Source organism: Chaetodon auriga, chromosome 6 (genome assembly GCF_051107435.1).
Source record: "Chaetodon auriga isolate fChaAug3 chromosome 6, fChaAug3.hap1, whole genome shotgun sequence".
Taxonomy (NCBI): Eukaryota; Metazoa; Chordata; class Actinopteri; order Chaetodontiformes; family Chaetodontidae; genus Chaetodon; species Chaetodon auriga.
The window spans coordinates 23,399,267-23,426,217 of record NC_135079.1 but is presented as its reverse complement, the minus strand read 5'-3'; the positions used below and the strand labels follow the sequence as shown (position 1 = coordinate 23,426,217).

The 26,951-nt window shown below is 42.9% G+C and overlaps 1 protein-coding gene across 1 annotated transcript; it reads right to left on the bottom strand.

Moving 5' to 3' along the window:
- Positions 1-500: 500 nt before the first annotated feature.
- Positions 501-26,922, bottom strand: fa2h (fatty acid 2-hydroxylase). Its single transcript, XM_076733633.1, has 7 exons — positions 26,464-26,922; positions 8,932-9,063; positions 5,800-5,942; positions 4,763-4,863; positions 3,802-3,974; positions 3,239-3,491; positions 501-3,133 (listed from the first exon to the last, which is right to left on the bottom strand). The coding sequence occupies exons 1-7, from the start codon at positions 26,743-26,745 to the stop codon at positions 3,066-3,068; spliced, it is 1,152 nt and encodes a 383-aa protein (XP_076589748.1). The 5' UTR covers positions 26,746-26,922; the 3' UTR covers positions 501-3,065.
- Positions 26,923-26,951: the final 29 nt, after the last annotated feature.

The window sequence follows — 26,951 nt, the reverse complement described above, 5'->3', positions numbered from 1 at the left end:
CACAGCATTGTTTTTTTTTCTATATCACCACTAGGTGTTGCCAAAGTCACATTTGTTCCAAATCCTCCACACTGAATCATAAGAAAAGCAGTTGGTTTCCATATTTTAGTCCTGTGCATCAAAAAAAGTCAACATATGTGATACACATGTTGTTCTAAGTTTGTCCTGTGAATTCAAATAATGCTAGAGCCATTTTTTGCATCTTCCCCTCTTTAGAAGGGTCTTCAAGTCTGAGCTCTCACACATACATCTTCACATACTGAAGGTAAAGTTTGGCAGACATACAAGTTTTTCATGAAAATAAAACATGCATGTATGCATGTACTCACAAACTGCTTAGTTATGCCTGTAAAACAAGGTTAGCCGTGGAAAATACATACTGCATCTATAATGTAATTAGTAAAATAATCTGGCATCAAAAAGCTACTATGCTATTTTCTCTTGACATATAACTTCTCACAAATGTTTACAACGCTCAAACAAAAAGTACAAGACTCCCATCAGAAATATACAGACATTTATTTACAAATACGTTTGTATTTGCATAGACATTTAAAATTTCAAAATAAACATTAAAAGATATTATAGTAAACAGATTCAGGAAATATTATTCAATGCTGCATAATTTAGCACAGGGAAAGGTTCACTTGTCAGAATCAAAGCTTACAAGCTGTTTCTCATCTTTCTCATGTAAATATACATAAATATGTATGTATTCATTCCAACAGATGGAATCGGTTCACTTTGCCATGCGGCTGTGACAATCAGTACGCGTTATCACACTCATCATCATCATCATCATCATCGTTACAGTCATCACTATCCCCACCATCATACTGACAATAAAAATCATTTTTAGTTCTTTCTGAAGCAACATCTCTGCTGTACTTCGTGATTCAATCAAAGTTAGAATTCTCTCTTCATGATGGCTTTAACATCCATCTTCAGGTGCACTGTGCGCAGCGTAAGACAGACAGTGTAATGGTAATCTATGACTTCATAGGCGTGCTATAGACACATTTTGGTGAAGTTATAGCTCAACCCTGCAAGTTCCTGTGAGACCTTAGTGACACAGCCCTCTTAAGGTTTACCAAAAGACTTGTTAATTATCGCTGCTCTGAAGAAAAAAAAAAAAAAGCAATGCAAATCGAATCATCTTCCTGTATTATCATTTTACTCTTCTGTGGGGGCATTTCTTTCTTTCAAACTAGAAAAGCTGATAAAAAACAATTTTGTGCAGTTGTAATATACTCTTGCTGTGCTCTACCTATTTCTGTAAATAGTTTTAATTAAGTTTGTTCTGCTTTAGTCATCAGTTGTATCATGTTGTTGTCAAGTGTTTAGAGGAGACGTTCCGAGGATCCGTCAGTCACTATCAAGACCTCCTGCTGTGTCGTCATATGGTTCAACCATTGTCATCCTGCGGGGATCTGCAGGGCCACATGCAGCAGTGGCTTTACATGGGTGGAGTGAGACCTGAAGGTGAATCCTGAGAGACCTTCCAGAGACCCCATTTTTGCTGAATCTGTGTTGAAAGCCCAATCAATTTTGAGAAAGCACTTTTCTGGAGAAAACAAACCCCTTCTTGTCACGTGTGATCATTGACCCTGAGATCCCCACAGCAGGAAGTCTGATAGGCCGGCCTCATACCTCAGCTGCATCCCCCTGGCACCATGACAACACTATCACTCATCCATCTTTACATCGAAATGCACCTGCTTTCTTATTGTGTAATCAGTAGGAAAAAAAAAAAAGAACATCTGCTCACTCTGACAACGTAAAGCTGAATCTCTTCTGTACAAAGCATCTTACAAAACATCTCTTTCTACATCTTTGTTGTATTATTAATGACAAAAGAAGGACATATTACAACAGATTTGCAAAAATATATCTCCACAGTGGTTTCAAACATTGCTTTACATGACGTCGACAGTACATAGCTTTAGCACATTCTGCAGCGTTGTTGACAATAAATTAACTCTAAGCTGTTTAAGGAATCTCAGCACGTTCTAATATCTGAAAAATGTTTTGTGTTCACAGCTGCCTCCAACAACTACAGTGAGAGCGAACTTCTGTGTGCTGTTAGAAGCCTGCAGTCAGTCAGTAAGCTGGCAAACAGAGCTGTGATCGTGACAGGAAAGTTCAATAGATAATGTGCAGGAAGGATAAAGACGTGTTTTCCTGAGTTAGTTCACCAGTTCGGCGGTTCTCTCTCACTCAAGTCTCTTCACTCGTTCTCTCACACACCTTCTTTCACTTCGTCACATTCCCTTCCTTCTCAGCCTTCCACATTCACCTACCATCTATCACTTCCTGTTCCCTCTCTCCCATTCTGAGGGAACCTGGGTCAGCGTGTGCATGTGTGTGTGTGTGTGTGTGTGTGCATTTCCATTTGTGAGTTCCACTGTGGATGGACAATCGCTTGTGTTGCTTTGTTGGCGAATGTTTAGGAACCAGGAAAAGAGCATTTTGATTTTTAGTTTCTTCTGTGAATTGTGAATGTGCTCTACAGTATTCCACAGCCACATAGACAGGACTCATTTAACTCCATCACATTCAATTAAACCATATAATCAAAATAGATGTGAGGTGTGTACATGCTGACATGTGTGTCTGTTCATGTGTGTCCCTCTCTTTCTCTCCATGGCCCACCTCTGGCTGGACACTGTGATGCTGTGAATGGCTATCAGGGGATGATTTTGGCTGGTGAGGTCAGTGCAGGGAAGAAGTCAGCAACAGATGTTGGTTTGGTTATAAAAATGGCACAGAAAGGCCTCGCAGCTGTGCAGAAATGATCACAGTGGGGAAACATATATACCCAGATAAGCAAGTGCTGGCAAAGAATGTGTTGCTGGCTGAAATCAAAAAGGAGGTTGATAAGTGTTATGTTATATGGATTAGTTGTAGTGGCCCAGGAGTCCTCAGAAGTGGAATTACCTGCTTAAATGTGAAAGCTATGGCTGCAGAGATTCAACTAAGGGTGCTGGGGTGATTATATCATGAGGGCTGGTTGTTAAGAAGGGGGTTGATTAGTCCTGTGGCCCTTCAGGAGAGCCATTTTTGTGTTAGAATTTCTCATCTGGGATGGCTGTGTTGAAGGGGTGGTCCCAGAATGTGGAGGTGATTCCAAAACCTGGAGAGAGAAATACAGATTACAACATATAAACAGAACAGGGAGACTGAAACCCCAAAAATCAAATCAGATCTTTCTTGGAAACTTCAGGTATCCAGTGCTCACCTGCTCTCTGGTGCTCAAAGTGGTGTTTGACATGGTAGGCCTTCAGGCCGTACATATACGAGCCTTTCTTTGGCGAGCCGTAATGAAGGTAGTAGTGGATCATATCGTACACAACGTAGCCACACAGACCCCCGGTAAACATGCACATCCCGAGGATTTCTGGCAGCACGTTGCGGAGGATTACATAGAAACTTCCCACCACTAAGGAGGCCAGGCCGGGGGGGAAGACCAGTCGAGAGCCGTCAAACGGAGACTGTGGAGAAACAAGTCTGTGTCACACACTGAAACAGGAGCAGCTGTCAGAAATGAGAACATGCTCTGGAGCCAATGTGAACGCATGCTGACAGCCGCTGAGAGGTTAAAAAGTTTAAATTCATTACAGCTATTCAAAGTTAATGTACGGTCAGACCAGGAAAGTTAGCAGCCATATAAAATCCTTTGTTAATGATTACTTCTGTTATGTGCCATAAAGGACAACATAAAACAAGCCTCGTGATTAAAACAGTTTTATGATCATGAGACCTGGCCGGTCCCTCAGCCTTGGTGGAAAGGTGTGTTTGTACCTTGTGGTGTTGTCCATGCAGCAGGAAGTGAAGCGTGATGAGGTAGTAGTTATGGGCAGGTGGTTTCATGTGAAAGACAAAGCGATGGATGCAGTATTCGATGAACGACCACAAGAACCAGCCCAACAAAAAGAGCGGTGGGAAAACGTACTTATGGATCGGGATAGAAAATTCTGCAAACAAACACACACACACACACACACACACACACACACAGATATGACATATATAGCTATATATATATATATATATATGCACACACACACATTAAGATGAAAATGATTAAAGCAAACATGGTGTATTGTGTCGTTGTGTGTGCATACAAATGAGGATTTGGATGTCTAAATGAGAGCGTTTAAGACTGTCCATGCTAGCATTTGCTAACTAGCGTGCAAGACTGCATAATGTTAGCATTGGATATGGCTGCGTGTGTGGGCAGGCACGTGTGTAATGATCAGGCCCTTTATGGTCATTTCATGTGTTCTCATGCTCTGATCTTTAGCCTACATGGATGTCCTTCATAGCCTAGAGCCGTAAGGATAACATGGCTGGTGAGAGCCACTTCTCATAACAAAAAGGCAGGTGGCACTCTGGTTGTTGACAGTCTCGTCTCCTCTTCTCTCTTTTTTGTGATGTCTATTGCACTTAGATCTGGCATTCACGCCTTGACCAATTATATTCTGTAACGTATATCTGATTATTGTACTGGGTTGGTCAAACCCAACATGATAAATGTGAACTTTTGTATGACAACTGGGCCCATTCTGGCTGAGATCCTCAGGGAACTCTGACTTTTTGAGACCAGCGCTGCATTATTTTATATGTGACCTCAATAAATATTTTGACTGTGAACTGAAGATTGCTTCAGACTGTTCTTGGGCTTCCAACAAAGAACCTAGTGCTAAGACGTGTGTGTGTGTGTGTGTGTGTGTGTGTGTGTGTGTGTGTGTGTGTGTGTTACCTGAACTGAGGACTAACTTGGTGGTGCCCTTTGCCAAGGTGGTGTAGCAGTGCCAACTCAAGTAAAACACAATGGGAAGCCACACCACTGGCACCCAGTACCTGTAGCAAGAGAGCATATGGTCAATGTCCTTTCTGTCTTCTTTGTTTTCTATTTCCTACCATATCAACTTAAGTTGGACTAAGACTAATGGTCGGAGGAGCAGGAACCTCAGTCTAGCTTAAACAGCTAAAGTGGGTGAAGTGGAAAAACAAATGTTCTGTGCTCCCGTAATAACAACTCTGAAGCTGCTCTTCAGCGAGGTGCTGAAACCACCACCTGTTGAACTTGACAGCTGCCGGTGTGTGACTGTACAGAACTGCAGGAAAGTGAATTGTGAAAGTGAACAGCTCTTTTCAGTGTTAAAATATGCTCAGGGCTTGCTGCTAACGACTGTATGTGTTAATGTAGCTGCTCCAAATCACTTTGTGTCTCATATACCCCCACAGCCCGTTCAGGTGAGCTCAAGCAGTCCTTCGAGTTCCAAATGTACTTTTCAATGGATTTGAAAATAGATTCAACACTGTCAATTGTATAAGACGATAGTTTCTTCATACAGCACACAGTGGTCCTGGAGTTGCAGATGCTCCAGCTTGGTTTTGTTCTTTTTTGCAGCTGGTTTAGCCAGATTTGCATTCATGTTACTACCGAAAGTTGGACATTACATAATTTGACTTCTTTGCTCACTTTTTACCAGTTTTCATGAACTGTTAATGCCAGCATGCGTTGCTTCGGTGATACAACTGACTCAGGTTAGTGGGAGGCAGTAAACGGATTCACACCAATGAGAGTGCATGTGGGAATTACAGACAGTCATATGTGGAAACTTCAGGGATGGACAAAGAGGTAAAGCAACGCGTGCATGTCTGTTATATCCAGTGAAAACGGATCATACTAACCATGTACATACTGTATACCAGAAATGTAACATTTTCCACTTTATCTTGTCATATTTCTTCAATAATAAAAGAGATATAACAAAGAGTCTAATGCATTACCAGGAAGTCTTGGTGCTGGCCTCCAGGAAGGGGTTTCCAAACAGTCTGATCGGTCTGTCGACTGGCTGGTGAACCCATGCATCGTATTTCTCTCTGAGGTGGCCCACCTGCAAAGCCAGGGGCTTCCGCCAGTCCACCAAATCCTGCAGACATACAAACAATTGGTGAAACATAATCCACACAGGTCTATATGACTGTGCTGGAGGACACTGTTGTCTCCAGCAGGTGGCAGCACAGAGTTAAAAACTGATGAACTGCACTCAGACGGGTCAAACAAGGAAGCCCCTGCTTTTATGATGATTTGTGTGCACGTGTGCTTTTGCGGGTTTACTTGGCTCTAACTGTAATATTGTCAGTAATAATTATAAGAATTTACTCCTGAGTACAAAGGGCAGAGACTGAGCTCCTGTCAGAGGTTTTTTCCCGCCTCCCCACGCTCATGTGATACATGCCGGTCAAGAATCAACATGTAAATTAAAACAGGCAATCCACACAATCCACACTCCACACAACAGGCAATCTTTATTTCAGTGGCATTACCTGCTCTTGCACGTCTAGATGGTGTTGATCATTAGGGAAAAGATGACTGAGAGCGCACAGAAAGTCTTCAGATCCTTTCAAGTTTTTCACATTTTGTTATGTTTCAGATTCTTTAAATTGATTCAATTCATGTTTTCCTCATCAATCTACACACAATACTCCACAATTAGAAAGCAAAAACAGGTTTTTGGAGTGTTTTGTAAATTTCTTAAAGATAAAAGACTAAAATATCCCATTTACACAAGGATTCTGACCCTTCATTCAGGATCTTTAATACTTTCAATGTTGCAGACATTTTATGGCATCTTCCCCAGATCTGTACCTTGACACAATCGTGCCTCACAGGACAGTTCTCTGGACCTGATGGTTTGCTTTTCGCTCTGACAGACACCATCAACTGTCAGACCTTACACAGACTGGTCTGTGCCCTTCCTAAACATGCCCAGTGAATTCTTTGAGGACTCCAGTCAAGTTGTAGAAGCATCTCAAGGACCAGTGATAGAAGGAGGATGCAGCAGAGCTCAGCTGAGTGTCATAACAAAGGGTCTGACTACTAATGTAAATGGGATATTTCAGTCTTTTATGTTTAATAAATTAACAAAACACTCAAAAAAACTGTTTTTGTTTTGTTATTGCTGAGTACTGTGTGCAGATTGATGAGGAAAAAATGAACTGAATTATTTTGAATACCAAAATGTGAAAACTTGAAGCGGTCTGAAAACGTCCCGTATGCACTGTATGTGAGTAACAGTCGATGGTAGTATAACCTGCTGCTACCCATAAAGCTAAAGTCATATAGAGGCAATGTAGAAGGTAAAGGAGCATTTAACTACGACAGCTGCAATGAGGAGTCAGTTGGTACCTTCTGGACATTAATGCTGAGGAAAACCTGATGGACCTGCTGACTGACAACTGGCAAACTGAAAGGTCAAAGGGGAAATGTATGTGTCAGCCGCCGGTTAACCTGTCAGTACTCCTCTGTTATTAGACAGAGAGAAAACTTTCATATTTGCAAGACATTTAGTCTTCCAAAAGAAGAAGTGAAAGCGGCTGTCACATGGTGAAGATAAGACAACTTGTGACAAGGCTCGGAACTTCCCGCAAACAAGTCATGATGGTTTGAAACCAGGTGGAAGAAGTAATTCAAACCACTGTCACGAAGAAAATGACACTTGAACTTGAACTGCCATGACACGTAACAAACACACCATGGACAAACTGTCATTTATACCGGAGTCTCAAAATCATTATGAAACATACTGTTCTATACATCACTATCAGACAGGCATTTGCTGATTTTGACGGTAAACAACAGTAATTCAATACGTATTCTGAAACAAACGCTAACACTACTCCACAATTCAACAGGTGAAGTTTGCACATAAGAACGAAGATAAGGATGCTGCTTTCTGTATCTAAAATTAACAAAAAGAGACAAAAGAAACCAGAGCACGTGCATTTGTGAAACCACCTCTCATTCCAGAGTGTGACACACACACACACACACACACAGCTGGCCTGATGCTTAACTCAAAGGGACAAGTGTAGATCTAAATAATGTGAGACTGTAGCAGCATTCCTGCTTTACCAGTTTGCCAATGCACAGTATCTCTGCACTAAGTGAACTGTGTCAACAAAAAATAAGGCTTAACTGGCAGCTTCACATTCGGCTGAACTTAACACAGGACTTCAGCGAGAGCCAGACCTGATCAACAGTCCAGTTTGTGTGAACAACTGTCCCGAAATAATAATTACAAATCACATTAGAAAGTTTATCAAAAGCCTCTTTGTGGCGTGCTTTAGCTCATATCTGCTCATCAAAATGACCATGAGGGATAGCACATGACAAGTGTGGTGACATTCCCAACACTGCAGCCAGACTACAGCGAACGACTCGTGCATCTGGTGTTTGACTATAGAAAGCAATCCATGCTGGAGCTCTGCGATGGGCCTGTCTGAGGCACAGAATTTATTCAACATTTGATACCAAAACACGCAAAAAAAGGTAGTCAGGAGGACTGAATTGTCAACTTTATTGGAACAGCTGAACTGTAAAGACTATGAAGCATTAAGGTCCAGCCGGGATCGGGTTTACCACGTTAGCACTCAAGAGCAGTGCATCTCAAGGGCAGCTCAATACACTGATGCCTGGCAACAGATTGAACAAGATGGACTGGTTGAATCTGTTGTCGCCCTGTGTCGTACAAAGGTAGAAAAGCCCTCGTCACATCGCTTGGTCACAAGAGTGTGACTTACGCGAATGAATGAATGAATGAATGCGTCATTATGTGGATACATGAGGACAAATGCTTCTTTAAGGAGAAAGTTTACGGTTAGGACTTAGGTTAGAATTGGTTTTAGTATTACGGTTAAAGGGGCATGAGCAGTGGGGGCTATGTGTTCTGATATTATTGCCATCAACATGTCAGTGTGTGTTTGTCTTGCAGTGTGAGAACTTCAGAGTTTACGAACAAACAGGGAGAGTTTTGGAATGGGACGAGGTGAATAACCTGACGACTGTTGACTCCTCTTCTGTCCCTCATCACCAGCACACATACACAGACACACACACACAGACACACACAAACACACCTTGTCCAGGTCCACAGGGCTGCAGCGGTTGAATGGGCTGTCCTCGTCCTCCTCTCTCATCTTCTTGTCTGTTGTCTTTTCTGCCGTCATTCCTTCTGTCGGCTCATTGGTCTTCCTCCTGTCCCTCACAGTCTGAAGGAAAACAAGACAAAAACAGATATTAACAATAGAAAAGTAGACTCGGAGCTGTGAGGAAATGGACACGTGGATGTCTCTTGTTTCTCTCATATGAACAGGTGTTTAAAGCAGTCATCAAGCCCTCTGACCCTTTTCCAATTTCATTTCGCAAAGGTCGTAGACAGACAGATCAATGGCCTGTTTATACTGTATATCAAATAAGCTACGGTTAGTCAGGACACACAAACACTGATATGCGTGTGTGTGTGGGGGGGGAGATTCACACAGGAGGAGCTGCCCTTTGCCATCTGGTGAATTTAACAGCCTTGGCAATGTGTTATACTCAATATTTCATGGTTATGACCACATGTGAGCTCAATGCTTCACATTTATGATCCTCAACCTCTGAACCTTTGTGTCGTTGGTGAACACCTGCACTGCTGCCTGTGCCACTGTTTCCACAGGCTCATGGGCATGATGATAAACTGTCTTTACTGATGCTGCTGCACTGCTTTTCTTTCTTTTCTTCAATGCCATACACTAGTTCTACATAATCCTCTTTAAAAAGTCAGGACATGTGCACTCAGCAACAACAGCTGCAGATGCAAAGAAGGTCATGTGTGCCATAATGAAACAGCTGAGGAGAGAAATGTGCATCTCTGCATCACTATGTGTGAAAGTGCAAGAGTTTCAACATCCACTGACTGTGTTCCTAATGCAATTTCTCTACTGACTTGCACAGAGAAACAGAACTGACCCTATTTGGATGAAACATTAGTGGCTTGTGCACAGTCACTTACCCCGAAAACTAAAGGAAGTGGCAATGGCAGCTGCCTCTCTCACACGCACGCACACTGCTGCAGATTTGTAAACGATGGATTTAGAAAATAGATTTTGTTGCAAAATGTAAATAATGCAAATAATCGCATGGAAATAAACATGGTTTTACAAGCAAATGTGTAAAGGAAAGACTACATAAGAAAAGCCACAACCCAAATATGGTGAACACTGCTGTTGATTTGCATTTTATAATGCCATAATGCTGGAGAATATATGAGTGTTACATATGAGGATATGCTGCAGGTGTAGTTTGAGAGGTGGACATTTGCCATGACACTGGGCGGATGTCGGAATCCATTGCATATTAACTGACACGAACCGAAGTACAGCTGCGGCCGTCTGTGAATGAACAGGCTACCGCCACTTAAAGTCCCTTTTTGAAGTGTACAAACAGCAGATTTTGGGTGGAGCATTCCTTTCTAAATAAGAGTAAGTTGAAAGCTAGTGTATGGCTGGGACGTGTATGAGCACTGTGCCAGATTGTTCCAAGGATAAGCAGCCATAGTGTCTATAATCTGCCTATAATCTGATCCTGGATACTAAATATTCATCTGAAGTGTTCTGTCGTGGTCCCAACATTTGTTCTTAAAGTGTCGTGAAGCAGCATATGACACGACACGGTTAAGATATGTTCGAGTAAAAAAAAAAAAAATGTTAGAAAGACCAAGACCAATATTTTCCACTCATATTCTAAGATGTTTGATTTGTCTTTAGCCATCAAATATCAGATCACCAGCAGAATTTGCTGTTCTTACCACTTTGCTGCAGTCCAGCCAAAAAGCTAACCCATGCTGAGTGAAGTATTTCTCTGTCTGCGTCCCTTTCGTCCGTGGCTGAGCGCTCGCTATACAAATTCTTTCTCTGATCTGATATTGGCTGCCTCTGCTCATCTTTGAATCCACCACTGGCTGTCAAGTTCCCACCGGTCAAGTGAAATATTTATCAGCTGGTTGGTTTCAGACATGTGCACAAGCACACATGGCAATTCAACACCAACAAAGGCAACGTTACACCCCCCCATTATCACATAGTGCTAAACCAAAAAAAAAAAGAAACACAAAAGGGACCATTAACCTGTCTCCTTCCTTTTTACAAGAGTACAATTCATGTTGTAAGTCACTCTGACCTAGCAATATGAGATTAATACTTCTTAAATCCAATTTTTAAAGAAGGCGCTGTAGTGATCTTGTCTACAGTATCAACAGAAGAACATTATCTACTACAGAAAATCAGTGAATACAGAATAAGTATCAAAATGACACATCCAGAGACTTCAAATGGTTTAACAAGTAATACTCTGTGTCTAACGGCCAAAAGTCATCATAAAATCATTATCAGTAACAGTATCAGTACACATTTGAGATGATCACATGCAGCAAAACCCCGGGCAGCACAGCAAAGGCTCCTGGCCACACACGCCAAAACCAGTATCATTATAGCTTCATGTTGGCAACACCAATATGCAGACACACCTTCTGTATCAGCAGCAGCTGCAGTCATGGCCTACGTGAGAGAGTGTGAGTAATGCGTGAGTCGCTACCTCGCCCCACTTTATACATATAGGCCTGGCTTAACAAAGGCCACTGGAGTTTTATACCACCCATGAATTCTGCAGCCGTGGTGCGGATTCAAAATATGAATCAGAAAACCAGACGAAGGTGCTCGTTCTCCATGTCGCCTCAGTTCCACCAAAACAGCTGCTTCACCATACATGTCTAAATATCTGCAAACATCTGAAACACATTCACTTGATTTGTGTTCAAGTCACGGTCAATGTGCTTGGCAAACAGGCAATGCAAACACGCGGCTCATGATTCTGCTGCGACAAATGTGTGTGAAGTCATTTTTCTAATAAATACTGACAGTACACACACCCCACATATGCACCCTCTATTGCATAAGACTGTGATAGAGAAAATCATGCCCACTGTGCAACACGGGCTTATTCTCCAAGGAGCTGACAGTGGAAACAAGCAAGTAAATAAGAACTGCAATCATACAGCTCACATCAAGCCATCAGAGCAGCGCAGGATAAGAACACACACTTTCAGCATGTACAGTCCTTCAAATGAGCTTTTACTGAACATATGGAACAATAGTAAATGTGGTACAGTGATGGAGTTCTTTAACATTACAATAAAAACTCTGGAAGAATAGAAGAGTAAAAGTAAAATATTTTACTGAAGGCAGAAATTTCTGACTTAGGATAGGAAGTTAGTATTAAGGTTAAAGGGGAGGGATAGAAGATGACCTGTATGCAATTATTGCCACTATTGTTAACATCTTTTAAACAAAAGTAAGTCTATGAAACGTCCCCAAAAATGATAGAAACACGACTGTGGGTGTGTGTGCGTGTGAGGGTTTTTCTGTTAACAGTGCATGACAGCTAAAAGCAGCAGTGTGTCAGCAGGTTCTGGGAAGAGGAACATAAAGTGCAAATAAATTAAAGACACACAGTTCGACAGATGGATCGGTTGAATAAATAAGCAGTGGCTGCAGCTCAAAAACAAAGGCAACCGCACACACTCGGCGTTATTTACACCCAAACTATGATCCCCATCCCCAAGCCCCATCAACTACAGGACTGCGTGGTATTTGCTAGTTGAACGACAATTGTGATGTGGAGATATGTATTGTAATGTCTTTTATTCAAACGAGGTGGTTTCTGCTATTGAACTACTGTCTGTTGCCTGAAGTACATTTTGCTTCAGGTCTCTAATTATAATTTCGCCATTATTTTTAATCAGAGAAAAGCATAACAGTATGATTTTTTTTCCAGTTCTGTAAAAGTTAAGCACTGAAAGTTTAAAGGGGGCTAAATATTAACCTAACTGTTTATAATGTACACTTTGAGATAACAAATATACTTTAAAAAATGTATGCGTCAGTCCCTGAAGCTAGTCAACGGTATTCAAATAGGAAAGTTAACAGAAGGTGACGGTGAATTTTGAGCGTGTTATTTGGTTTTATGTATGTAAGGAACAAGGAAAATTCCAACCCACCAAATCATGGCTACACAGTGTTCCCCTGCCTGTCTGTCTGTGAGGACACCAAAGATTTGACCAGACTATGATTAACCAAGACAGGAAGTAATTCACCCAACAGCTTTAACTAGTGCTGCCAATTCTAGTTATATGACTTCCACTGGAAAAAAGTGAAGGGCTGTCGTTGGCAGAAAAATAACGCACGTTGATGGATTTACAATTATCAACATGACCAGAAGAACAGTTGTTATGCTATAGCCACTGAAGTTAAGATACATAGCAGCTAGCCAAGCCCACCCTGTCTTGTAATGAGACTCACTGTATGTCAAGAGGCCATAATCTGGTATAGGAGGTGGACACTGACATCTTGCATTCTCTGCTAGGTCCCCACCAACAAAGCTAATGGGCTAACAGAGGCTACAGTTAGCAAGAGTTATCAGTTACGCTGATGATATGCTGCCCCCTAAGGCCACTTCTTCTATACTGCACCTTTAAGTCAATAACAAAGACTGATTATGTACAGCAGTGCCCAGCTCACCCTCTCAGAGTCTGTGGAGGTGATCAGTGTCCTTAATGGTTAAAATGTCAAATATGCACAACAGAATCTATTCTTTCACCCTCAGTAGCAGCATAGCAACCTCATAGCTCAGGTGGAGGCTATGATTTACTTCGAGTTTCACATTTAATTTCAATCTTTAACCATTTATTAATGTAGCAGCTAAACAAAGAAAAAGACACTTGTCATGCTGTCAGTTCCACAGATTGATCACCTGCCTAAAATGTCAGCGGGCACTGGGGTTTCAGTTCTTAGTTTTATATGATACCATAACGTCATTTACCTGAAACAAAAACCAAAAATATTCGCTCTGATGTGACCAACACAGCAGTGCACTGAACCACAACCATTTTTCTAGCTACAGTCTGATCTAGATTTCTATCTGCTGTGCTGTAGCGGCAAATGACAAAGTGGATGTGGTCTTTTTTCTGGTTTCACTTTTCCACTTTTGTTTGTTTGTTTGTTTGTTTGGTGTCCGGAAGTCAACACTTGTAATCAGAGGAAGTGTATGCACAAACCTCAACTTCATTCGTTTACCCTAACTTCTATTCTTTCATTCTTCCACCATGATAAGTAAGGCTGCCTGAGGTTGACGAGAAATGTCAGTATATCTATACAAACACCATTCCATCCACCAGGCACGAACAGGTTAATATTTTCCTGATAAACAAGACTTCAGTGCTGTCAAAGTAGACCGAATCCGAAAAAGTTTAATTCTTTGGTCAAATGTGTTTTGCAATTAAGTAGAAGATGGAGGCAGAGCTTCACACCTGACTGGCTGCAGAACAGCCAAAGAGCTGAGACAAACAGCAGGTGTACGGTATCAGCGGTGGAAGAAGCATTGATGTCTTTTACATGAGTTTTCATTTAAGTTACAGTAGCAATATCATAATAAAAGATCATCCATAACAAGTAAAAGTTCAGCATTCAAAATCTTACTCAAGTAAAATTATTCTAAATAAATATATTATTATTTCTCAAGGATCCACTTCATGGAGAAAAATGCAAAAAGTGAATTGAATAAAAACTCAAATATGCTCTATAACTGAGATGAATGTAATATAATGCAATTTGGGATAATAATGCTGCCACACCGCTCGCTCATATTAAAAAGATCAAACAACAGTCATGATGACGTATGCTTAATATGACCACTGACTAACCAAAGAGGAACATTCACAGGCGGACTGAGGGAGTTCCTTTTCCTGATGCAGAACCTGCACGCTGACCAAAGTACACTGATATGACACTTACGCGATAGTTGCTTAGTAACCCATAAAAGAAATGACAATCAAGAAAATGTTCTGAGTTTAACACACAACATGGACTTCACTGCAAACGTCATTTTGTCCACTGCTTGCAAGCTTGTTCTCAGAGCAGCATTGTGTATTCCTAACGTCATTTTAGTCCTTCATATTCATCCATTCGTCGTGTTTGGTTAAATGAAGCATTGTGGCAAAAGAAACAAATATGTAGATATTTATATGAATACTGTTATTAAAATTCAGGTGTCTTAAGTCAGGTTAAAGCTGTGAAGGCATCAGCAGCAGTGTCCACAGGGAGGTGAGGACCCTTCCCTCCATGTCAGCATCTTTCTAACCCGTCTTCTGTCAGTCCGTGTCTCAGCTCAGTTTCAATCACCTGCTCTGACACATCGTCTGTGCTATTGCCTGAAAGTGAAGCTAGAGAACAATTAAATTGCTGCTTATTTGCTAGTCGTTGTTAAGTAAACGCTGAGAGCGCTTCAATAACTAATTGCTGGCCTTCCTCTGTGTTTCTGTCAATTCAGGAGTGAGTGTGTACACTCTTGGGGCCCGAGCTGACACAATGGGTGGTACAACTGCGCTGTTGACATAACTTTCAACTGACGTCGGCTGATTGTCATGACGAGAATGGCACCTATGGATTGCTTTATACTGAAGAGGGACACTTTTCAGTGTCCTTCCATTACACTGGTCTTGCTTGCATAGTGTGATCAATTCACTTCAAATTCAATGAATTCACACAGCATTCATTCACACCATACATCAAACCTGCAAAAGTCCTTCTTCTACAAATAAACTATATAGTATATGGCAGGTGACTGTGTTTCATTTCCATGAATCACATGGAAACACCTTGTTAGAAGAGGGCAGGGTGACTCATAATCTTACTTTACTGAGGACATCAAGGTCAAGTAGGAAGACATGAGGAGACCTCTGTCCCAGTAGGAGGAGCAATATAAAAGAATGAGAGACAAAACACAAAGGAGATGGTTAGAGTGGGGTGGTGATGTGGCCTGGTACCATCACAACACAGAAACTATAGTCAGCCTCTGGTGGGAGAGGAGGAGGAGGGGGAGGAGGAGGAGGAGGAGGAGGAGGAGGAGGGGACAGAAAGTGGGTAGATAAAGTAATGGATGTTGTGAAGGGGAATGAAAAAGATTTTGAGTCCAATAGGAAACTGGGTTTGAGAAGAGAAAATGTTCCTCAGAGGCAGTTAGCATTTAGGTTAGCATCTGTGGGTATTGGTCCAGACTACACATTACACAGAAGACATATGTCAGACTAGCCATATTAGGTAAGAAGGAACTATCTTGTGCCATATTTTCATCAACTCATAGCCTCTTGATCTTCAGGTAAGCACCGTTCCAATACCTCAACTTAGAGTATCTGCCAATCAGTACCAGTACCAGTCCAACACCAGTGCTCTGTTATCCTCTAATCTAATAAGTGTATACCTGATTGCATGAAACTAGTTGAAATAAGTGAGGCCATGGAAAGCTGAATTGACAGCCCACCATAACTCAATGAATAAAGGGGATAGTAGAAACATTGATTTCATGTCATTGACAAAGGATCTGTATTTATTGTGGATCTGTTACATCCCAGCCAATCAGCTTAAAGGACCAGTGTGTGGGATTTAGTGGCATCCAGTGGTAAGGTTGCAGATTGCAATCAACTGAGTACCCCTCACCTTACCCCTCCCTTCCCTTTCCAAGTGTGTAGAAGAATCTACGGTGACCATGATACTTGCAAAAAATGTTAAAGTGCCTTCTCTAGAGCCAGTGTTTGGTTTGTCCCTTCTGGGCTACTGTAGAAACACAGTGTGAAACATAGCACTCTCTGCAAAAGATGACCTGCTCCCTATGTAGATATAAAGAGCTCAGTCTAAGGTAAAGAAAGCTCAATTCTTATTTTTATTACAAAAAAATACACAAAACATACATTTAAATACTATATTCCATTTTGCCAGTGTGTCTACAGATTGCCCTAAATCTTACACACTGGTCCTTTAATAAAGTCAGCAATGGCAGCAATAACAAGTTGATAACAGCTAATTGGTCCAATCAGCCACCTACTTTGGCCCTAAATTGTTGCCAGCTATGACAAAAAATGTATTTCTGGATAATCACCACAACTAAGTAGCTTGACTCCTCGCTACCATTTGTATAATAATTAATGCTGCACACTGACTGCAGCAGCGTCACTGAGAATCCCTCTTTAGTCAATAAATAATAGCAAAAATACAGAAAAACAGAGCATCAAAGGCAACTGGAGGGGTGACCTTTGTGCGAGAAACAGCTTTCATAACCTCTCTGGTCTCAGGTTACAGAACAGATGAGAAGGATCGGTCAGTCAACCAGGAAGGCTGAGGTGGTTTATCACTCCTGTCCTGACATGATGGTTTGGTAATAAAGACACCGGCCACAACCAGAGCTCGACGCCCAGAAAACTGTTCTCATACACCAAATGCTTCATATTCATTTACGCTGTCTTTCATGATTTAGGGCCACATACTTCAAACTCGCGTAATCTCGAAGTGGACCCTGACTTTAGTTTCTCTTGTTTCAGGTTTCTTGTTCGCTGCTCTTGTTTCATGACAGGCTGGTCCCAGCGCAGTGTGTCAGAAATATCCACATATCTACAATAAAACACACTGAGGACTGGACATCCTCACAAACTGATCCCAGACTGGTGGGATTGGTCACACCTCCTTCACTTGAGTGCACGCAAGAGCCCCCCAGGGCTGTGTGCTCATCCCCATCATGTTCACGCTGCACACCCACGACTACAATCCCAGACATGGAGACAACTCTGATGTGAAGTTTGTGGACAACACCATCATCGGCCAGATTTGAAACCATGAAGAGAATTCATATCGGCTGGAAATCAGCAGCAGTCTGGCAAGACGGTACACAGAGAACAACCTTCCTCATTTTTACTATTTATCCATCCAGTACTTCATTTTTGTTTTGTGAGTAGCGTAACATGTTCAGAACTTCCATTTTGTCATACTACCCTGTATTGTTGAATATAAATAAATTAACCTTGTACCTTGAAATAAAATCTGATACGGTCGCAGTTTTTCCGAAGACAACGCTGTTATCTCTACTGTTATCTCTTTATATAAAATTATATTGCGCATTATGATGTGGCACACAGGGTACCGTGTGTGTGTTTCTGAAGGTGTGTCAACAGCAGCTCCCTGGTAGGATGTATGTGGGGAGAGCAAGGCTGAAGTTCAGTAACACTGTGGAAAGTTCAATAGCACTGAAAAGACCATGAGCTCTGAGCGCGGCACCTCGATCAGTCGCACAGATGACAGCACGTCATCAATGAAGCTGATGAGGTCACACATTCAATGTATTGTCTTTGTACTGTTTTCCGTTGAGTATATGCCAAAAAGGATTAGCAAGTACAAGCACAGCATCCCAACTTTTTTTTGGGATCAGGCTTGTATTTCAAACACACAGCTGGATTAGGAGAAATATGGCCAACCCATCCGGTGAGGTGGACACCGAGGTCACAGAGAGCGCTTCCAAAACGTGACTACGTGCTGGGGGTGAGATATGATTGGTCATCTTGGCTGCTTGTGTTTGCTCGAGCTTTCCAATGCCAGGAGAGGCCGTTGATAGTGAAGGTAGCATGAAGCCGGCTGAAGAAAACCAGAGCAACATTCTCCTTTTAAGTAACACTTGACAAATTTTCAGTCAACAAAACCGCTTCCAAGGATATGAAACTCGATTACTTCAGCTATGTAACCACGGCTCATTAATCACCATCTTTTCAGCAGCGAGACAAATTTTTAAGTAAAGATGTTGCTTAACTCCTGCAGCAAACATCGCAGAATGCAAACAGCACTTCAGGTGGATAATGAATGCATGACACAGGTCACATCCACTCCAATTAAACCCTTGCTGAATTAATTTCCACATGATAGGAATCCACACGAGGCACGCATCCCGCTGAGGTTTGTGGAAGGTTTGTGGAAGGTATGTGTGTGTGTGTGTGTGTGTGTGTGTGTGTGTGTGTGTGTGTGTGTGTGCGTGCGTGCGTGTGTGTAGATAACACTTGATCACTCGTCCCCCTCTAACTAAGAGAACCAGTCAAACCTGAATGGCCAGGAATCAAGATTCCACCTTGCTCTCTGAGTGTGTGTGTGTGTGTGTGTGTGTGTGTGTGTGTGTGTGTGTGTGTGTGTGTTTCTGTGTGTGTGCAAGAATCAGAGGCTCTGTGTAGCTACCCAGTGTGTGCAGAAGGTGTCATCTTACCATACAGACAGTAACAACTGAGCTAAGCACCATATAAACGCCGCAACCACCCTTGACATGCTGCTGTGTTCTGCATATATTTTCAAAATGTTGCTATTAATAAAAACTGGTATTAAGAAAGATATGAAGTCTTCCCTGATAGTAAAACACTTGAAGACATGAATCAAGTGTCAATGTAAAGTATAAATGAAGCTGCAGGGTTGTATTTGGTGGTGAGACAAAGCAGCGTCCAGTCCACGAGCGCTGGAGTCTGAGCTTCACGCTGATTTATTTCTTGCTGCCAACACCTGCTGTGTTAACCACCGTCAGCTGACTCCTTTCTCCTCACGCTGAGGTGTTTCACCAGTAGAGCACATGAGCAGAGATTCATGCTTTGTCACTGTTGTTGCCCATTGTCCAAGGCTCATCTGAAGATGGTAGCCAGACTCTGACCAGCAGCCAGGGAGCAGAGTCTCCACAGCGGAGACACCCCTCTCTGCCTGTAGATACCACTACAGTACGCCGACTCCTTCAGGCAGCCTGTCTCCATCTCCTCCTCCCTCCTCTGGGTGTGTCTAAGAAATTTAGTTGGTTTCCCCCACACCTTCCAGCTGTTTGTTTTTCTGCAACAACATGCCTCTTGAGTGTGAGTGTGTGCGTATGTGTGGTTCTGTTCCCCCCTGGGCTATGAGCCACCAAGTCCCATCCACAAAAACTGTATACACACAGGCCCACCAAAGAACACTTATCTATTATCATGCAAAGTTGACGAGCTGGACAGATGCATGATTGGCTGAAGGAAGAGGAGGTGTGGAGGGATCAGATGAAAGAAGGGAGGAATTTTAGCAACTTCATTTACACTATGCAACCATCTGTAATGTCTAGCTTTAATCGAAACATTGTTTGTTTGTTTTTTTTTTCATCTAGTTTTTGGTATTCATTGCCTTTAAAATCAAACAGTAAAGGGAAAGGCGATGGGAAAATAAACAATTTCCCCCTCACACAATGAGTCACAAAATGTTGTTTTGCAATGCTTCTGTAATATTTTAGGAAAATCAATATTCTCCCCTGTCCCCAGTGAAAATGAAAAAATAGGTTTATGGGCAAAAAAGAGAGAAAGGGCTGCAGCAGACTCAGCATGACTCCACTGAGACCTTGGCCCAAATCAATTGCACCTTTCAAGCACACGCTCATGCTCATCCCCTCTGACTGTCCCTCCAGTTGCCCTAAAACCTCAACGTCTCTATTTTCCTGGTGTTACTGCGGCGATGAGGAGAGCCACCTGAGGCCTGCACCTGAGTGCTAATTGCCGTGTTGGCAGTCTCTATGGTAGCAAAAGTAAACAATGCACCAGGTAACATATCACCATAGTGATAAACTCAAGAGCAGCTCTGAACAGTGACAAAAGAGGTAGTTCACCTGAACAGCTTGCGCTGGTGTGACAAGAAACCAGCACCTTAGTAGACTGCTTTGTTGCGATTGGCTCATAGTCTATGATGACCAGTAGGGAAGTCCTCAATTCACAACCCCAATGTATTACTCTTATGGGCTACGATAAACTGCAGCAACATTTGGTGATGACAGCAGCAGGTGTCCATCTTGAACTTAATGTGAACATTGTGCTCCGTCCCTCCCCAGCACCCTCAATGTCTCCTGCTCTTCCTCCGCTGGCCCTCTGATTACAGACAATCGCGTCATTGAGCAGAGAAAGATCCATGCAGATGAAGGTCTGCATTCCAGCGCTCCACCAGCCTGACCCGGCTGCCCTCCAGCATTCCATCCGCAACACTTATCAAGAGCCACCATCATACCTCGATGCTCGACGCTGCGCTGTAACCCACTAGTTTCTACCTTATTACACTCTGTTACTCTCTATCTGTGCTGGGAGTCACTGTTTAGCCTGAATATGTTCTCATTCTGCTGAGCTCTTTCATAGCATCTCTCTTTTTTCGATCATTCATCCATTCACACAAACTCACTCATTTAACAACCCATATACTATCCTCCCAAGTTCACGACTACAGAGCTTCATTCTGCTGTACGTCAGGCTCCCTCTGCCCTCTGCCCTGCTGAATTCATTTGCATTTCAAGTCAGTGTATAGAAAGAGACAGTGAGACCGACACAAAGAGTGAATGTGCCAAGGACTGTTGAGCAATGAATGTCCACATCCTGTCTATAGGTAGATAAGCCGTGTTGGCTCGCCTTCTTCAAGACAAAGCGACAGGAGCAGAGAGCAAACAAAGGTGCACCCATGATCGGCACACTGATTATCTGTCTTACTCAACCTGCAATGAAAAATGCGTACACTCGCAGCAACATACCACTGGACTGGTGCTGCACACAAATTTCTACTTTGGGGTGCATCTTACCAAAACACTTCAGACAGCTCAGGTACTGTCCAGTGTGGCAAACTGCCGGCCAGGCTGGAAAGATGCTAATGAGCGTAAGTTGAAAGTTGAAACGTAAGTTCCAACATTTTTGCTCATACTAAGGACAAAAAGTCTCAATATATTGGCCTCAGTTAAAGTTTTTCAATCTGTCCCTCAACTTTATGGCAGTGGAATCCTACGACTAAACTGCTGGAGACCTCTAGCTCCACAGTACAATGATTTTGAATGATTAATTCATGATTTCCTGTACTGTTTTGTGTGGTGTCCCATATCGTTGTTTGTGTTAGCTGGATATGATCAGGGTCTCCTTTCTTCATCCCTGCTCTGTGCAAAATACTGGTCCAAATGCAAATTTCAGCTGACGGCAGCATGTGTGTTTCACCTCAGAAACGTTGCTGGAACAGACACAAAGCCTCTGTTTGTCTTACCTAAAATAGCTTGGTTCTCTTCACTCCCAACAGCACATAATATCCACATCATTCATTCAAATCACTCAAGTTGCTACTTATTTGCCACTTCGTGGTTGACTATCTCACAGCCTTGACACCAGGGTTAGCAAAATATGCAAAACTCCAATGACAAAGGAACCCCTTCTCTCTTATTAGCAATGATTAACAGATTGGTACAAAACCTTCGCGTTTCAGCTTGTTTCTGTAGCCACACTGACCATCAATCTCATTGCTTTGAATGCAATATGAGCTGTTACTGATTAAAATGAATTCTGTCAGTAACTTCATGACAAAAATACAACTTTTCAGGTTTATGTGTCCTCCGCAAGTCGCTGTCTGAACTCACGTCTTCCTGCCAGGTTGCACTGTTCCAGTTAAACTTACATTCATGTCGTATCGATGATTTAAGCACGTCTACTTTATAGTTGAGACCATCACTACTCGGATCAAGAATCTCATGAAAAATAAGGTGTGAAAACTGTAGAAGGCTACGTTTCATATTTCATAGTGTCCGATTCATAATGTAATCATCATCTATTTTGGTATAAATATCAGATCAGACTCAGTATTTGCAGACACCCGATATTAAATGACTTGGATCAGGAGCCATGGGGCCAAAAAAAATTAATTAGGACACCGTTCATATTAAAATCAAGTTGTTTATTTAAGGACAAAGTGTGCCAATTTCCCGCTTCATATTTATGACAGGGAAGCACAAACACTAGTTCTGAATGGAGGCAATCAGCATCTATTACAAACCAGTTCAATTTGTTGTGTAAACAGCACCTCTGTTTGATTGTAAACCTGCTCCCAAACACACGTACATGTAAGCACGCGCACACACACACACACACACACACACACACACACACACACACAAAGCCACAGTCTCTCCTCCTGTAGATGCTGGGTGAAGTCCGAGTACACCGTCCTCCCTGGTATCTCACTGCTGTCTGCAGGTCAAAGGCACTGTGAGATCTGCCTCAGACTGTCATTTCCAAATGGAAATGAATAACCATTAACAAATGCATCCTCACAGGTCTTTTTTTGGTTTTTGGTTATTTACATTCAAAGCTTCCGTTGAGGTTTTCGAATGGCTGCTGTAATACTCAATGTCATTGTTCTTAAAGAAAAAAAATCCTCAAACAAAAGCCTCAATTTGAATAAAGGGATTCATCAGATGATGTAACATATATACAAATATATTTGTATGTATGTATTTAGGGATCTGACACAGCCGCCTCTGTCAGTCTGTAGTCTTGCTCAATGTCCTGCCCACAGCGCGTCACAAGATGATGACTGTTCCACTGATCCCTCCGTGTCTCTGCTCCATGTTCAGGGCAGGCTCTACGGCAAATCAGGGCTGGATGACTTCCACCATGTGGACATGGTATTTCCCAACAAATTTACAGAACAACTCCTGTATCATGAGATCATATTACAACCACTGTGACAGAAGATTTTGGCCACATCACCCCCCCGCCACACACACACACACACACACACACACACACATACACACACTGACTACCTATGTAAACATGGAGAACAGCATCTCCTCTAATCTCCCCTTTAATCTCCTTCTGTTTGTACTATGACCGACCTCAAACAGAGCGTTTTCCCAGTCATGTAATGTCTGCCAAGCTTTCTAGATACCATTTGCTTATAGGCTGTTTAAACACTTTGTCCTGTGTGGCAGAGCGCAGGCAGACAGTCTCCCCTGAGACGCAGACAAGCACAGACTGGGGACTGGGGCCATCACTAGACAATTCTCTGGCACCTCACTGGAGCACAAACCACAGACGTTGCCTGATCATGCCAGAATATGGAGCAGCGAAAAGTAGGATTTGAGAGTGTTGAGCACCCAGTTAAAAATGATTTGTTGCCACAATTAACAGCAATGTGTGGGCCTGGATATCTGAGAGTAACACGACACTGCAACCTTATTTATCCCATTATAAGAGTGCTATCACCACACAGGTGCTTCTGCTATGTCAGTAACTGAAGAGGAAAATATTGTGCTAAAAAGGCCAAATCATTATTTCTCAAAGGATCAAGCTTATTTTGTATTTATTCTCTGCATTATAAAAACTTCTGAGCTCCACGTAACTGAATAAAAAGCTGAGTGCACAGAGCCTCAGACTCTACAGCTGTTAGCAGCTATCTACAAAACGTTCATTATTTTAGTAATATTTCACTATTCTCTGACATTTCATAGACTGAATGATTCAATGAACAATGGAAAAAATGATCTGCAGATTAATCAAGAATAAGAATAATGGTTACTTGCAGCCCTACATACATGCACACGGTAACATCTACTCATGTGGCGCCATTAAAATATCAAACAGCCCATAAACTGGCAAAAAGAAGAACGGTTCAGAGAGACACTGGGTGCAGCAAAAGAGGAAAACAACTCCGCTTCATGATGCTGACGCCAATGATTCACTGACGCATCACAATCATACCACAATATTAATTAATGATTTTTTCAGCCAAGAGCAACGTCTCAACAGGTGCTGAGATGTGCGTCTCAGGCCGTAAATGTGTGAGGTGTGATGGTTGCTTATCCTCTGTCCAGTCCTGTTTTCAGCTCTTCAGTAGTGGAGGATGAGGCCGTGTAGAAACAAGAGATTTATTGTAGAATTCTAAATATTTCTGTCTCAAACCAAACAGCAAAAGCTGCAGCTGCACAATTCCAGCAATATTTAATGTGGTGTATTTGACCTTCCTGTTGAAGGCAATCCAAACCCAGTTAACACCTCTTCAAAGTGCCACCGTGTGACTGAAAGTTGACACATCTCATTTCTGCACTGGTATTTGGCTTCCTGGTGAAAATGCCATTTAGAGGCCAATCATTAAAGAACGAAATGTGGTGTAGGTTTAACATTTGCACATAGGCCGACGTGCCTCAGTGACTGCAGAAAGAGAGGAGAAAGTGGGCATTATTGGTTCTCTCCAGCCATACCTGGAGGACAAATTATGCAGGGGTGAGATTTCATTACCAGCTGGAATGTCCTGCTGACTCAGTCAGTAGGTTGAAATCTGTCTCATGACTTCCATTGTCACATTAGAACATGAGCTTCACACCCAGCAGCTGGACGTGTAAGCTGCTCCGTCCGGCTGAGGGAGAACTGAATAGAATCAGTCATCGTCTCAGCAGAATCATATGCTTTCTGAATGAAGTGTTCAACGTATTTCCACCCCAAAGCTTTCTCCAAATACCCTGAGTTGGACTAAAAATGCAAGATTTAATAAATAAGTATACAGATTTAAGAAAGCTGTGTCCAAACAAGGTGCAGTTCAAATAAAAAAAGAGGACACGTAAACAAAGTGTGAACTGCTGTGAGAAATGTGTGAAAACATGTGTCAGCTGCTGTGAGCGAGCGTGCGATCAAACTACTTTTACAACACTAACAGCATGATTGTCACACACATCCTCAAATCTTACAGCTAGCAGACAAAAAAAAGGAGCCCAAGAAGTCCATTTTTCACACCCGTCACCGGCCTGTTAGCGTGATGCTCCAGAGACGAAAACGGCTTTCACTACTGCAATTGCGTAACTTTTGTTCCAAGTTTCAACCCACAGTCAAAAACGCACGCACGGACACACATGAGAGTGGGCCAGCCATGTAAATGTCAGCTCTGCTGGTAAGAGATTTATGCAAAGTCTCCCTGGTTGTCCCTCAGTCCACACAGAGAGACACACGGGGACGGAGGGAGCTGAGCTGGGTGTGGATTCAAACAGCAAGTGATGGAAAGTTTGTAGTTTCCCTCAAATTCGCCCTGTTTGCAGTCCCCTCTGCCCCTACTGGGACAAGACAAACCAGTTCCTTTCTCTCTGTCTCAGCCTCTCTCTCTCACACACACACACACACACACACACACACACACCTCTTGAATCATTCAGAACCCCCACTGACGCCCCCACCCCACCCCCACAGGTCTACCATATCACCTGTACGCCCCTCCCTGCTGCGCTCCTTTCCTCCTCCTCCTCCTCAAAATGGCACAAGCACTGAGCCCTACCCCTCCCTGTGTGCCATTTTCCACTGACTCCTCATCCCCTCCTCGACGATCGATACCGTCCAGCAGGAGGAGGAGGACAACAGGGAGTTCTGTCTGTCTCTGCCTCAGTCAAGAGAGACAGTTATACACCTGTTGCTGCGTCTCACATAAGATACAACAAACTGTGCCATCACCTGCTCAGAGCCACAGACACGCAGAGGCAGAGTGTTTGATCAGTGTGAGGAATATTCAGGTCCTCCGGCGGAGCTCAGGGCCAAACACTCCTCCTCTGGTTAGACTACTTTCAGAGGCGTCACTTTAGTATTTACCACACGACGTCTATGCCAAACATGCTGAAAACTTCTGGGATGAATGTTTAAAAAATAACTGAAAATTGTGCAGTTTTGAGCGGCCGTAGACCCTCAAGGGGCCACAGTCTTGCCTGGAGCCATTGTTCCTATTACGAACTTTCACCCAGAATAGTGGGTTACTGCTATAAGCTATTTCTGTTGAAAAATGAAGACCTCCGTCAGTGTCTAACACCCAGCTGAGACTTACACCTTGACGGCGGTGGAGGGAGGACATAGCAACAGGTGTTTCCTCGTCTCTTTCTCTGAGGTCAGCCATGACAGCCTGGCTAGCTAACAGTGTCAGGGTCAGGTACCCCCGGGTTACCTGTGCCTCGTCGGTGCCGCTGTCTCTTTCCAGCTCCCCGATGTAGTATTGCTCCATCCACCGCCGGGCGTTCTCAGAGTGCCGGTGCGGGGGCCCCTCCATGTCCAGGCTCACATCCTTCCCAGACCGGCCCAGAATCAGCGCCTCTCCTCCCGGGTGCATCCGCAAGAAAGCGGTCACGTCGTACACCCTGGTCCCCAGCAGCACCCAGCAGGAGTCCTTAGTGCAGTGGCGGGCCACCTCCCTCGCCGTGAAGAACCGGGGGGACGTGGACGGGGACATCCTGACTGTGGAGATGCAAAGAGTCCACCTGAACCAGAAGCTGAACTCAGAGAGGAAAGCAGAGAGACCTCCGGGGATGTCCGTCAACTTCTCTTCTGGACTAACAAAAAAAAACACTTGGCCGCTGACACCCAGAGGCTATTAAAGCCTTCAAAGTATCCAGAGGAGGGCACAGACAAGAGGCGGGGTCTGTGAGAAGTTCAAAC

Excerpts from the sequence above, each read along its gene's own strand:
- fa2h (XM_076733633.1), bottom strand. The coding sequence starts at position 26,745 with ATGTCCCCGTCCACGTCCCCCCGGTTCTTCACGGCGAGGGAGGTGGCC. Across the intron at positions 4,864-5,799 it reads GCCAGCACCAAGACTTCCTG|GTACTGGGTGCCAGTGGTGT; the intron begins GTAATGCATTAG and ends CTCTTGCTACAG. Across the intron at positions 3,492-3,801 it reads TGCATGGACAACACCACAAG|TCTCCGTTTGACGGCTCTCG; the intron begins GTACAAACACAC and ends GTTTCTCCACAG.